The sequence below is a fragment of the Syngnathus typhle genome, linkage group LG10 (genome assembly GCF_033458585.1).
Source record: "Syngnathus typhle isolate RoL2023-S1 ecotype Sweden linkage group LG10, RoL_Styp_1.0, whole genome shotgun sequence".
Taxonomy (NCBI): Eukaryota; Metazoa; Chordata; class Actinopteri; order Syngnathiformes; family Syngnathidae; genus Syngnathus; species Syngnathus typhle.
Window position 1 is genome coordinate 13,084,263 of NC_083747.1, and position 14,315 is coordinate 13,098,577.

General features: G+C 47.0%; 1 protein-coding gene across 4 annotated transcripts in view; it reads right to left on the reverse strand.

The window, feature by feature from the left end:
- The window catches only part of grik5 (glutamate receptor, ionotropic, kainate 5), an 82,349-nt gene that overhangs the window by 24,297 nt on the left and 43,737 nt on the right, over positions 1 to 14,315 (reverse strand). For all 4 annotated transcript variants that reach the window (XM_061289274.1, XM_061289272.1, XM_061289273.1 and 1 more), the window contains 4 exons: positions 6,652 to 6,816; positions 5,095 to 5,259; positions 2,149 to 2,246; positions 1,902 to 2,067 (listed from right to left, as the gene is read on the reverse strand). In XM_061289274.1, the coding sequence (XP_061145258.1) occupies positions 1,902 to 2,067; positions 2,149 to 2,246; positions 5,095 to 5,259; positions 6,652 to 6,766 (544 nt within the window). In that variant the 5' untranslated portion in view covers positions 6,767 to 6,816. The remainder of the gene's footprint in view (positions 1 to 1,901; positions 2,068 to 2,148; positions 2,247 to 5,094; positions 5,260 to 6,651; positions 6,817 to 14,315) is intronic.

A 14,315-nucleotide genomic window follows, 5' to 3' on the forward strand; every position in this document is an offset into this window, starting at 1 on the left:
TGAACTGAATGTTTTAAGTAACACATTTTGGAACTCATCGGTCACAAATGTACAGTAGCTAGCATCTAGAACAGGAATGGGCAAACTACGGCCCACGGGCCACATCCGGCCCGCCAAACTTGAATAAATTGTATTATTAAACATTTTTTTAAATAATTTAAATATTTTTTATAATTTTCCCAGTAGATGGGGAACCGCCCGCCCGCATTTACTACCGGAAGCTGTGTCCGAAAGCTCAGTGCACATTCACAAGTGCGTGTACGTATTTCAGTAGTACGGACACGCCGCACTCTATTTCTATTAGTGCAGAATTTAGAGTGTGGGCTGTGACGTCTGCATTCTCGTAATTTGCGCGCTGAGCTTTCAGATACAGTTTTACGCTAAAGCCACCCACAAACCTTCCCCTGGAATCCATCCATCCATCATCTGAACCGCTTTAGTCCCCACGGAGGTCGCGGGCGTGCTGGAGCCTATCCCAGCCGTCATCGGGCAGTAGGCGAGGACACCCTGAACCGGTTGCCAGCCAATCGCAGGGCACACAGAGACAAACAACCATTTGGACTCGCACTCACACCTAGGGACAATTTGGAGTCTTCAATCGGCCTACCAAGCATGTTTTTGAGACGTGGGAGGAAACCGGAGTGCCCGGAGAAAACCCACGCGGGCCCGGGGAGAACATCCAAACTCCGCACAGGGAGGGCCGGAGGTGGAATTGAACCCGCACCCTCCAACTGTGAGGCGGACATTCTACCCAGTGCCCCACCGAGCCGCCCCCCTGGAATCCTTCCAATAAAATGAGTGGCCCAAGGAAAAGAAAGGTGGACACTGAATGCAGAGTGTTTAAAAAAGAGTGGACAATTTAGCTCGACCTGTGCGACGTGACGTTCAGCCACATGAACATCTACATCAACCCATCACAGATCTAGGTTAACACACCAACACCTCGGCTCTATTCCAAGAATTGCCACAAAAAGATTTTACTTCAGACTATGATGCACTAGCAAAAAAGGGAGACCAACAACACTGTTCCCACTGAAAATGAAGGGGAGGCTCTCAACTTCGTTGTAAAAAAATGCATTTTGAATATGGTTTGTACACATAGCAGGGATTGAAACTAGCGACCAATCTCACTTTCAAACAACGCAGGATGCTCAAGGACATTGATGCACCACTTGTTTGCGACTAATCTTAACTTTTAAAGTTCTTAAGGCCAACTTTAAGGAAGTGTGTCCCGTTTCCTCACCTCTGTCAACCAGGTGTTTGTGAGTTAAAGCTCTGCTCTGATTTTCAGATATTCGTCACCATGTTGCCGTTTTGATTTCTTTATTACTTTATTTAGATGTATTCTTTCACTGATTCTTCAAGATGATGTATTTGGTCAGAATGTTTGCCGTTTGATGTGATTTTGCCTCATAAGATAAACATCTTTCATAAATCTGACCTGCAGGCGCTGAAGTGATGGAAAATGTTATTCATAATAACAGTGTTGTATTTAATGAGAATCACTAAGAGCAGTTTTTTGGTGAAATATATTTTTTAATGCTGTTAATAAATGCATTTGTTTTCAAAAAGCTTTTTTTTTTATATCCATGCTTTACTAAAGGCCAAAACCTTTTACCCAATGACTTTTACATGTCTTTTATATTACTTCACACAAACACTACATCCATCTGCTCCTGGTGTGGCCCCCCGGTCAAAATTTAGAACCCAATTCGGCCCGCAAGTCAAAAATTTGCCCGCCACTGATATAGAATATAGTAGTGCTAGCAATTTTAAACTAGCACTAGCATGATAAATAAAGTGACTTGATCATAGTTGCCACATTGGCAGCATGGTGTTACCTTTACTTTAGCATGACATAGGGAGGCATTTCTTTCTCCTCAGGGTGTGCGCATACTCACATTCCGCCTTGGCGCAGAGCAAGCTGGCCGACGGGTAGCTGAACGAGCGCAGGATGGCCCCGATGGCCAGACTCAGGTCCTCGTTGCTGGGGTACAAGGTGACCGAGGCAAAGCGCAGGTACGGCAGGCGGGGCGTCTCCTCTGGACCGATCTTCACGTGCGGAATCTGAAAGGCGGAGGGCGAGGAGGTATAGTATGAGAATAATATTATAATCTTGCCAACTTTTCACGTGGCAGACTCACTCACCTCCTTCTCACCGCATATGTGACTGACAGTGGAGCCGGACGCGGGGCTGGAGGCGGGCCCGATCACCGAAACCACACCTTTGGGTAGAATCTGACACACTGCGGGGAGAAAGTGGTCCAAAAAAACGTGAGATACATACGCCATTGCCGAATCCAGGCGGGGTTCGAGTTTTGGAATTCATCCATTGATCCCATCGTAGCAGTGAAATCCGGTGTCTGTAATCTGATTTATTTGCGAGGAGGAGCGCCCCCAAGGACAACAACCGCTGCTAAAGCTGCTTGAAGTGTTTTGCCCTATTGTAACTTCAACAGCACAAGAAAAAGAGAACAACTGAGCATGCCAGTAATGAGAGCCAACACCAGAGCTGAATCAAAAAAACGCTTTTGATGAGAGGTACATATCTCCATTTGTGTTTTTGTTCATTGTGGAGATTAAGTAAAACAATCAGTTTTTCATATCCTCAAATAGTGGCCCTGTTTTTAATAAATGCTTTGGCTCAAAGTACTCATCCTTTGTAAGTGGAAGTTCTATTATAATGATTGATTTCTCCCAATAAATGCCTAATAAATGCTTAAAAGTTAGCTAGAAGAACAAAAGACTCACGCAATGGAGTGAAAATGAGGCTTCTCGTGGCCAAAATCAAATGGGCAGTGGGGAAAAAACACATCAAGCAGCGATCGATAGCGATCGATAGCGATCGATAGCGATCGATAGCGATCGATAGCGATCGATAGCGATCGATAGCGATCGATAGCGATCGATAGCGATCGATAGCGATCGATAGCGATCGATAGCGATCGATAGCGCTCTCACGCTCGCTCACGCCGTCCACCTGACAAACGCAATTAAAAGGAAGGCCCAATATCGGCCAGCGGACGCACAAGCAGATGTTTGCCGAATAACAGCTCTGCCATCCAAAACAGATGACGGACCAAATCTTCTGATTTTGGAGATCACTTTCTGACCTGCGTCACCAGGCAGAGCAAATAAAGAAACAAAACCAAATGAATCAATGCCACACAATTTGTTATGTCCAGCCTGTTGAGAGTCAGGGAGGAAAACAACAACAACAACCGGCTCGAAGGCGTGTCAGTGACGCCTGAATGAGATCGCTCGAGCCAAAGCTGCGGGTCAACAAGCGCTTTTATCTCACAAGATGAGACGGACCGCTGTGAGGGGAGTCAAACGAGCCGAGTCGAGCTTGTAGGCAGGACATGAATGGACACGACTTAAGTAGAATTCTCAGGCTTTTTCTGTCAAATCAAACAAAATCTATTTTGAGAACCCGGTGTGATACCCGGGCTCACTCAAGCCATATTTCAAAGGATCATAACCCAAATACAGTTTTGTTGTATTTCACTTTTCAGTCTGAGGGTTGAAAGGGCTTGATTGGACTCAATGGTGGCCAGGCCGCTGACTGTCCGAAGCAAATGTACAACGTTATATTGCAAGGACGTTTTTTGAAACGCCTTATTTCTTATCATAAAATGTGACAATTTTGTTGTTTGTTTTCATTTTGACCTCGCATGTAAACATTCACAGTGCAGGGTGAAGGGAAACAAAGTTTGCGAACCGTCAGCTAACGACTTCTCCAAGAGCTTATCGGTGCGAGCAGTTGGCCAGCCAAGAGTGCGATCAATATGATGAGTTTGAGGGGATGGGTTAAATGCGCGCCGGCCTCAAACAAATACACACAAGCATTGTCCGATTCGGACTGTGCCACGCTAGCGGTGTAAATCGCGGGTTTTGTCACGATACGATATCATATCAATACAAAGAACCACAATACGATATTTGCCGATATCTTAAAGCCTGCTGTGATTCATTCACGATACGTCACGATATAGTGCTCTACGATCGATATAGAACAATATCCTGATTTATAACAATTCATACGCAAAATCAACAAGGTACTGAAAACTCTTTATTTAGGAAATTACAAAGTGCTTCCAAACGAATGACTTGAAGCCCAAAGGGGAGCAGATTTCCTCGTCTTCTTGGACACTGCCATAGCACCAGCCCTGGAGCCGCGTAGTTGTCGGCTCCCCTTTTACGTTCCCCTGCTGTTTTATTCTATTTGCTTCCGTTTAAAGGAAACTTGGGATTTCCTTTGATGACAGTCAGCTCTATGTCCCGCTAAGCAAAAAGACAAGGGATTCACATAGTTTCTCCATCCTGTGCTATGAATGTGGCTGGGTCAGAATAATGAAAACCTATCATTGTTTTAGTGGGATTTGTGAAGCTCAAATGACACTAGCCCGTAGTGACACGGGCCAATGTAGTATATGTTGGTGCTTGCTGTATACGTCGGTAAGTTAGTTACGTGCGCGCACTTCAGACAGTCATAGCTGTAAGATGACAGAGCTCTCCGATCTAAAGACCCTGCCAAAAAAATGGCTTTGAGCAAACAAGTCAGAGTCTCCTGCCCATCGGGCAAAGACACAGCCGCACGCACACACACAGCTGCACGCACATATGTACACAAGCGTTGTCATGCACAAGTAGACATTGTGCCAGGGGCTGATGGCAGGGTCAGAGAGCCACAGTATCAGAATTGGAGCAAGGGAGTCTCAAGCCTGCACCGATGCTTCATTTTTTATCAAAATGGGCATTTTAGAGAGTGCAGTGGCGGACAGAAAGCGCTGTTCCTGGAGGGCACTGGTCCACTGCTTTTAATGAGACCGGCTTGGCGGGTCAGCAGCACTCTCCACTGAACATATAACCTCATTAGCATAAGACCATCAAAGAAAAAAGCAGAGTGTTTTTTTTGCTCCCGGTGTCATTTTCAGCCTTTCTTTAAGAAAAGAAGGAAAGAAGAAACACAGTGCTAATGAGAATGGTGGTTTTTTACCATTTGCCAAAGCCAGAGCTGCATTAACGCCTTCATTCATCAAAGTTGAGCAACAGCGGAACAGTTTGAGTTTTTTGAATGAGAGCACGACTCACTGGTGTCAGTGGTGTCATACTGGGAGTCTTTCTGCAGCTCGTAGATGTCTACCTCCACTCGAGCTCTGGCCGGGCCCTCCATCAGGCTGTTGATGTTTTCCCTGGCCAGCGACAGCGCCAGACGCTCGCCGCGCCCACACACAGACTGGTCATCCAAAATGGCCGCTAGACAGAGAGCGAGAGATGGGGATGTAAAGAAAACAAACTAGTACAATATATATTTCAGATCTGTTTTAAAAAAAAAAATCTGAATCACTGGGTGCTGAACTGCAAATACCCAGAGGCTGATTGCAGTTTTTAGTTGTGACATCACCAAGCACCACCAGGCGGCATAGGGGTCTCAGTTCCAACTGTATGTGCCCCCCCCTACCCCAGCCCCCCCCCCCTCCCCCTCAGCTTTGAAGTTGCCCTTCCAGGTCTAAGCTCTGTTTGTATTTTGGACTGTCTTCAGTCTCGCCTCCTGCTTGAACTGTTTCTGTTCTGTTGAGTTGCTCGAGGCAGTGATGCGCTCCCTCGACCAGATTGAAGAATGATAGCGATGGCCCAAAATAGCGGCGACTCAAAGTAACTCTGCTCGCTGCTCCTGTTTGCGAGGTTGACATTTTGCAAGGCTGATTACAAAAGAGCTGTTTCAATCCCAGCAGCAGGTAGGAAATCAGATATGCAAGCCGTCACATTAAGGCAAAAATGACTCTTCATCTTGTTGGACGCACCTCGTGAAAGCTTGTTTAAGAGGCCGCAATGCTGTGGCATCGTTATTGAGGACCCTTAAAGATGCTGAGTGGACCAGCTTGCTAGTCAAGCCATTGAGTTGTTTTTATTTTACAGCGCTAGAGGTGCCACAAATTTCATTCTCGGCGCTGTGGCAGGTCCCAATTTTCAACATTGTCGTTATTGCTATCAAAAAAACAAAGCTAAATGAAGACACAAGATGACAAGTCAAAAGTCGGCAGGATCCAGTTTTCAATGTTACGAAATCTACTTTGTTTTCTCTCAGAACATCTATGGATTGCTAGATCGCAAGGCAGGTGGAGCGATTGTTGTCTTTGTAGCAATGTAACGACATAAGATGATTTATTTGAGATTGAGTCAAAGGTGGAAAAATGACTGCTCCTTTTCGGCAGCACTGTATTTTACTCTAATTACTCTGCCGGGGCCTAATTTTCAACAAACCGAGAACTTTAATGGTTTAAAAACAAAGAACAATGCTACATGAGTGCAGGTTAAGGCTCAGAAGGTTTTTCAAGTCGATTAATCGATAATTAATCGACATCATTGATATTTTTCTAGCAGCGGACAGGCCTCGCCAACTGATGTGGTTCGTGATGCAAATGCGGTTTTCTCACATATTATTGGACCTAAAATTTTTGTGATGAAGGCGGAGCTTAACTTTGCCCCGCTGTCGTCATTCACAGGTAGTTTTGGGGAAAAATATGTTATGAATCAGAGTTTTGCATGGCAAAGTTAAGAATTTCTCTCCTCCATCTTGGAAAGACAGATGTACCCTGACTTGCTGTCCCGGAAACGCCACTTGAAAGATTGGAGGCTGAAACTCACCCAAGCGAACGGCAGAGAGCACGTGAGTCTGACAGAGCGAACGTGGCGGCATGTTGGCTAGCAGCAGGAAGGACAGCAAGTGTATTGACAGCAGCAGTGCTGGCAGAGCCGGCATCTTCTACTGCTCCTCATGGAGAACGGTCTGCTGGCTGCCTGTACTGCCACCTGCGGGAACGGAGGACATGATGCACGTTCATGGACTGAATTTATTCGACAAAATCCAACACCAAGAACAGACATGAACGAGCAACAACAGGCTAAACGATACGGTATGCTAATGTGACAAACACAAACGAGGAGCTGAGAACGGGCCTGACGTAACATTCAGTTATTTAAAAAAAACTATTACATAAATAACAGGTTTATAAAACCATCTGTGTCACTCCAATCCATTAAATCCATCGATCGTCCTTTGTCAACAATGCCGTGTGCCGCGCCGCAGTTCAAATTATTCCACAGGCCCATACAACGATATATAAACTATATTTTAAATAACTATCACATAAACAACAATATTATCAAACCATTTGTGTCACTCCAAATCATTAAATCCATCGATCAAATTTCTCGTCCTTTATGTCATCCTGGTGACAGAGGACATGTCCAGAGGTTATGGCGCTTTAAAGTGTTAATTACTTTATTTGATTTTTTTTCTCTCTATTTTTCACATTTTGAATATGTTCAAGATAAAGATATCAAAGCATGTGAAGTGGTCAACTATACTTGTAAGTAAGTGATGTGTTAATGATCAAGTAAAAATTTGTGAAAAAAAACATATATAAGTCGCTCCTGAGTATAAGTCGCCCCCCCACCCAAACTATGAAAAAAAACGCGACTTATAGTCTGAAAATTACGGTAGTAGTTTAGGGGGGGTGGTTGTGATTTGTTCAGTGGGAACAGAGTGATCGGTTATGTTGTTTGTATAATATTTTCTTATCCATTGTTCTTCCCCTTTCCCGGTATATTACGTGTTTTTATATTTGTATTATTTTAAAAGTGCGTTTAAAGACCTTTAAAAATGTAAGTGTTGTAAAAGCTGTAAAAGCACAGAGTATTTGAATAGCATATTTCTATTCTGCGGATTTCACTTATCGTGACGGATGGTCTGGAACGTAACCCCCACAGTGTTACTGTAGTAGTAGTTGAGCCCACCGAGGTAGCGCAAATGGCCCCTGGGAAGAAACATGTTCTTCATCGCTGATTTCAATCGTGTGCCGTAACAAGTTGCGCCAGCTCTCACTAAACTCGACTTTCACTGTGGCGAGATTTAATGTGGTGCCGCCGTGCACCTCCTGTCTGGGGGTGAAATATGCCCGGCACATTCCCTCGCCGGCAGAGACTGGCTCTTTTGGAAGTGACAGGCCTTAGCCTTGAGATCTCCGGAGGCAGTTCAAAGACAGCGTCGCCGCAAACAAGAGGCTCAGCTTCCTCGCTCGTGTCCCGACATGAACTTCTTTCCAAGTTCATCCAGAAAACGATTACAGCTGCTAAGCAGGCAGCCCGGGGGCAAGGCGATGCCGCCTGGCCCCGACTGACGACATGACGAGAAAGGATCGAGCAGGTGGACAAGCTCAAAGAGTTGCAACACACATGTAAAACGCCCAACGAATTGAGTCACTCGACAAAATGAAAAACTGTTCGTCTTCTTCGGTTTCACTTGATGCCCTTTTCTCCACGCAACATGCCCCACCCTTTCTTTTGCTTTTGTTCTATGTTATTCTTCCTGTATTTCATGTGTCAAAGAGTGTGCAAAAAAAAAAAACATGGCGCTAATACTAATTGCTCGACATCATACTGTGCGGATGGCTGCGGTGGCCTCATTACGCTTTGCCCTGGTCAAAGTGAACTGAGAACGGACCCCAGCGCGACACCTCGGCAAAAAATGGCCACGCGGTGGGAGACATTGTTTTGCGTGTGTGTGTGTGTGCGTGTGTGTGTGTAAATGAGCGGAATGTTGTTGTGGGGGGGAAAACAACCAATGATTAGTTTGACAACACACTGAGATCACGTGTTCACACAATCCGTGATTTCCCATCGGTCTGCCATGAAAGATCACAGGGCACGGATCACCACGGTAGTAGCGTGCATGTCATGATATTATCCATTCTTTCTTTTTTTGTGTGAACCTCTTTGGTCCAGCTGCGGTAAAAGCACCATGAAAACAAATTTGAGTTCCTTTGGTGTCAAATGTGCGGCCTTGCTGTTGCCGAGCCAACCGGGCCTCAGCATGTTCATGGCGTGCACTCGCAGAGTGTCAGCGTGATGGCGTATCGATCAGGCGCCATAGAGGTGGCCCCGCAGCCGCACTCAATCAAAACGTCGTGGGTAGCCTATCCCGGAAGAGGGCCAGCATTTGAGCCAGGCTGTCTGATTGGCTATTACCGAAAGGCAGATGACGAAAAGCCCTCGGAGTGAGGCCTCTACGTCTTTATCAATAAAGGGAGATGGAAACGGGCCACTATTTCATTGCTACTGAGGGCTATTGACAGCATTAGAAGGGGGAAAATAACAGCATCTGTACTCCCGGCAGAGGGGTGAGGGTGGGGGGGGAGGGTGGGGGGCGAGGGAGGGGGCGTGGAATCCAGAGTGAGGAAAGCTAGGCCAGGGGAATTGACTACTAAGGCCGGCGAGGGAATCGAAGAAGCAAAATTGAATGCCCGGGCTGAGGAGATTGGAAAGTGGTTGGCTGGAATGAGAGAGAGGAGCGAGTCGGAGGAGAAAGAGCACCTTAACAGACACTTTGCCTGCCGCCATGTTTACATAATTTTCACTGACGCCGCCCAGAGATATGATCAAGCGAGACGGCGAGATCGTCGTAATTTAAGCTCCCGGCAAGCGGTGGCTCCTCCTCAACCTACGGCTACAAGTTGCTGATTGATTCCTCCGAAGGCTCCATCGCTTGATGAGCGCATGGCTTCCATCCCAGGAGCCTGGCGAACCGATAACAAAGCGACGCTGCATTCATTCGCCTGTCTGGAAGGACGTTCTGATGCCGAGATACAGGACAGCCATTTACTCTTCGGCTGACCTGAAGTGAGAGGCAGGCGAGGTCATGGACGTGCCGCCAACGTATCACAAGGCACAGACAACCATTGGATCAATTATTTTTTTCCTGGAATATGTCGTTTTGAAGTTGCTAGCGAGATCGGAACGTACGTGCTGACTGCCCGGCTCTCATAATAGGCTGTAATTGATGCGGATCTAAAATGGGCGGGCAGGCTGGCGCACGTTATCATTTCCACTTGGACACGAGCCGCTTGTTTTATCTGGTTCCCAGTCTAATGTATTCAAGACATCCATCCACATTAGGCTTGAGGTGATTTTGGTGAGTTGGTGCAGATAAAAGTAGATGAGCAATGAGTCTCTATCTGGTATAGTATTACATCTGGTGTCAAGCCTCTCAGCCAGGAAATGATTTTGTGGTAGGCGGCGAACACGCCTATTGTGCTTGTCATACATGCAGGAGGGAGGGGGACGTGGGATGGACAGACGAGGACAATAGATAGATGGATGGAAGGATGATTACAATACAGAGATTGTACTTTTCAAGCCATTTGAAGGACCACACCAACATTCCAACACACGATCATAAAACTACAGGGCACTTACGCAGTTCATTTTAGTCATATAGTAGGTCCTTCTACACAGAGGATAAAGAATATATGCCTGTGAGTAATGTTATTATCTGTCTTTTTGGATTGCTTCAAGGTTTGTGAACCGCTAAACATAGAACTCTCCCGCCAAAGACTCAAATATAAATTTAATATTCAATTGTATCGCCACCGCAGTTACCCGCCCCGGCTGCACCCCCATTCCTCTTGTTGTACCGAAGACTACACGCGCGCCTCTCATGGCGCAAGCCACCCTGCATGCCACCGACAAACACACAAAAGGCAAAAGCAGAGAAATATTTAAAAAATCTCCTGCCTGCAAATGCAGCCGGGAAGAAAAGAGAAATCAGGGGGCATTCATCTTGCCGCGCGTGTATGCAAATGCCTATTGTGTGCGTGTGCGTGTGCGTGTGCGCGTGCACGTGCGCGTGCGTGAGAGTGGACTTGGCTGCCTGCATATTGCGTCTGCAGTGTCTGTTATGAAAGAGAGAAGCATAAAATCAGAGATCCTAATTATCTCGAGAGAGAGAGAGAAAGACCAAGGAGAAGAGGTGGGAGTGAGAAGAGAATGATGGAGGACAAGCTGGACGGGAGACGGGTGAGGCGGGGTGAGGTGGGGTGGCGCTTGGAGAAAATCAGAAAGGCTATCTGGCCTTGTACCGGCCGGAGATGAGCAGAGGATGAATGAAGACTAAGGCGAGGAAGGCGGGGGGGGGGGGGGGGGAGCCAAAAGACAAAAACAAGTCGGATGGAGGAGGGCAGCTTGAGGCGGGGAGGAGGAGGGTGAGGAAGGGAAGCTTGGGGGGGGGGGGGGGCTCTGGCGAATGGTTTGTTTTCCCCTCTCTGCCTTATTGTGTGACACAACAAAATGTGACAGTCGTCATAATGGCGGGATGAATCATTCCCGTAATTGAATCTGGGAGTGGAACGGCTTGGGCAGAATTTCAACAGCGCCGCAGCCTTGCAACATGGCTGACTTTGGCACGTTTGTGTGCGTGTGTGTGTGTGTGTGTGTGTGTGTGTGTGTGTGTGTGTGTGTGTGTGTGTGTGTGTGTGTGTGTGTGTGTGCGTGCGTGTGTGCGTGTGTGTGCGCGTGTGCGTGCGTGTCAGATGCACTACCGTAAACCTTCAAAGTCGAGCGCAAGACATACCATGAAACCATTCGACATTTCTTCCCTATGAGATCAATTCATATTGAGGTAAATTTTGGATTCTGTATGTCACCTTAAATGGCGACCTTGCAGCAGTGAGAAGACCCTAAGCTATTTTTGCGGTACAGAGAAGCTCTAGTTTCAGTAATGTGTAGGTACTTAGAATATGGAAGGGCCATTCGTCGGTGACAGGGAAGACCTATGTTCATGCCCTTTTAAGGGCATCGGAAGTAACCAGTAAAGTGAGACTCGAACCGCAGCTGTTGTCTTACGAGGTACAAATGATGGGGGAGAACAGATAGAGGAAGGCGCGCAGGGCGCAGAGGCGCGAAGGACAAGAGCAGGGGCGCAAGGGGCGCAAGGGGCGCAAGGGGCGCAAGGGGCGCAAGGGGCGCAAGGGGCGCGAGCAAGAAGCGCGAGGGGCTTTTTGGGCCGAACATCTGTGCTGTCGGACGTCAAACGCTGCGCGTTCGCTTCTCTTCCGAGGGGGGGGTAATCGGACGTCAAATGCTGCGCGTTCGCTTCTCTTCCGGGGGGGGGGGGGGCTAATGGGACGTCAAACGCTTTGTGTGGCGGGCTCCATCTAGTGTGGAAACTGAGAAGTGCAACAGAGTTGAGCTCAAGCTTCTTGTGCAGGCCATATTCAATTATGTTTTCAGAATTTGCTGCGGGCCAATAAAAACTGAACCGCGGGCCGTAGTTTGGACACCCCTAATCTACATCAATGCAAGCATGAAATGATTCCACTTCAAACATCTTGTACTGACCCGCTGTGATAAGACATAGTGATTTTCTAGGAATGTTTGTTTATTGTTTTATAAACCCTTATTGTGCCCCCCCTCATGCTTACAGAAACAAAGTTTGCCACTTGCATTTTCCCCCTGGGCCAAAGAACGCCGAGCAGCCCAACTGGACGTGGACGCACAGATGGCTTTTCAGTTCACCAAGTGTTCCCCTTCTGTCATGTTGTTGCAGTGACTTTCTATGGGCTAATCCTCCATCTCCCCTTTTGACACTCACTTTTCTAATCTCCCCATCGCTGCGAGTCTCTTGGCTCTGACTTTTTACGGCTCTTTGTTCCTTTTTATCCCTTTTTTGTCTAACTTTGCGGCAGATTTGTATCCCCAATTTACCCCTCCCCACGCCCCCCCCCCCCCCCCCCCCCCAATTTGTGCACACCGTTTTTTGTCCCAGACTTGAAGGGGAGCGGGAACATTTGGAGCACACGTTGATTTATTCATTTGATGTGGATCTCTACCTGGAAGCCGCTCGGCGCGGTGTGCCTCTATTTGCATTTGGCAATGTTTATTTGAGCGCGGCGAAGGTAAAATGCCATCTTGGCTGGGGCGCATCGAATAAATCACCATAAGGCAAAAATGCAAAACCAGATTCAAACGGAGGAGGGACGCGGTAATATCACCAACGCCGACGTCGATTATACCGTCCCATGCAAATCGGATAAAATCCGGCCACGGACGAAGTCCACCCGATATTTTGTCATCCGACGCGGCGGCTTGTATTTAAAATGATAACACGTCAAACGGAAAAGTTCTTACATCACAAGACAGAAACTCTCGAGTGCAGTTAACATTTCATGCGGCCATCTTTTTATCTTGCCTCTAGCGGTGCAACGCAACGCTAACTCCTGAAGCGAGACGTGTTCTTCTCCTTAGCGTCATGAAGGCTACACAATGAAAGCTAACATTTTGTCATCTGCTACATAAAGGCAACGCAATCCTTACGTACATCTCAAGTTGATGACATTTACTCACTATTTGAAGCTATCAAGGAACTCACTTACCTGCAAATAAATGATCACTGTTATTAGCCCAGTGCTTCTCAAATAGTGGGGCGCGCCCCCCTTGGGGGGCGCGGTGCTATTCCTGGGGGGGCGCGTGTGACCCTGGGGAACAGGCTTTTTTTTTTGGCAGTACTAGAATAAAGTGTAATTGCGAATCTTCACAGCAGGGGGCAGTGGCGCTCTCATTGTTACTTCTGTGACGTTTGCGACAGTGCAACATTTTACGACTTACAAGACAAGTTAGGATAGTCACGGTGGGGAAGGGGGGGCGCGAATAGTTTTCTTCTTGCTAGGGGGGGGCGTAACAGAAAATAATTGAGAAGCACTGTATTAGCCCAAATGATTCTATTATGAGCCTGGCAGGTGCTATAAAATGACAAATACTGTCTAAGTGTCACATTAAAAAGTGGAACTAAAGTGGGAAGACACTTTGGAAGTCAACTTTTTCAGGAAGTCAAGGAAGCAAGCAAGGAAGGATGGAAGGAAGGTAGCACTTTGAACCATTTGAATAGCCAAGCATTTAAGAGATTAAACTGCGGCTAATTTTTGAAGCACACGTCAAGGTGATGAAATGAAAACAATTTCATTTAAATTTTGTTGCCACGTGTATCGGAATGGCAGCGCGGCTCCGACAGCCGAGGAGATGTAAAGAGGAAGTGAGCCTTCCTCCCACCAGCTTCTTCTTTTCATCTTGCCCACGTCTGACCTTGCGACCCCTCCGTCGCTTATTCTCCCTCCCTTGCATTTTGTCTCCGCTTCACCCCCCTCGCCCGCCGTATTTCCTCGGCAACCTGAGCGGCATTTTCGCTCTCGCGGGTGACGACAAAAACTGCAGCATTCCGTACGCTGCCGTGCGGCTGCAATCGCATATGTAACACAAGCTGTATCATCACAAACAATTATTTGCACTCGGCCACTCGGAACAGGACGTTCGAAAACAACCTCAGGCCACGCGCCACATGCTGCTTCATCAAGAAAATATTACATGATACAACGCTCTGGTAGATTTTCATCAAGCTGACAAACACTGCCGTGGCAATCATTTTAATATCACGGTAATTTTTGTAGACTGCCGTGCTCATGATTTCTGGATCAGTGGAA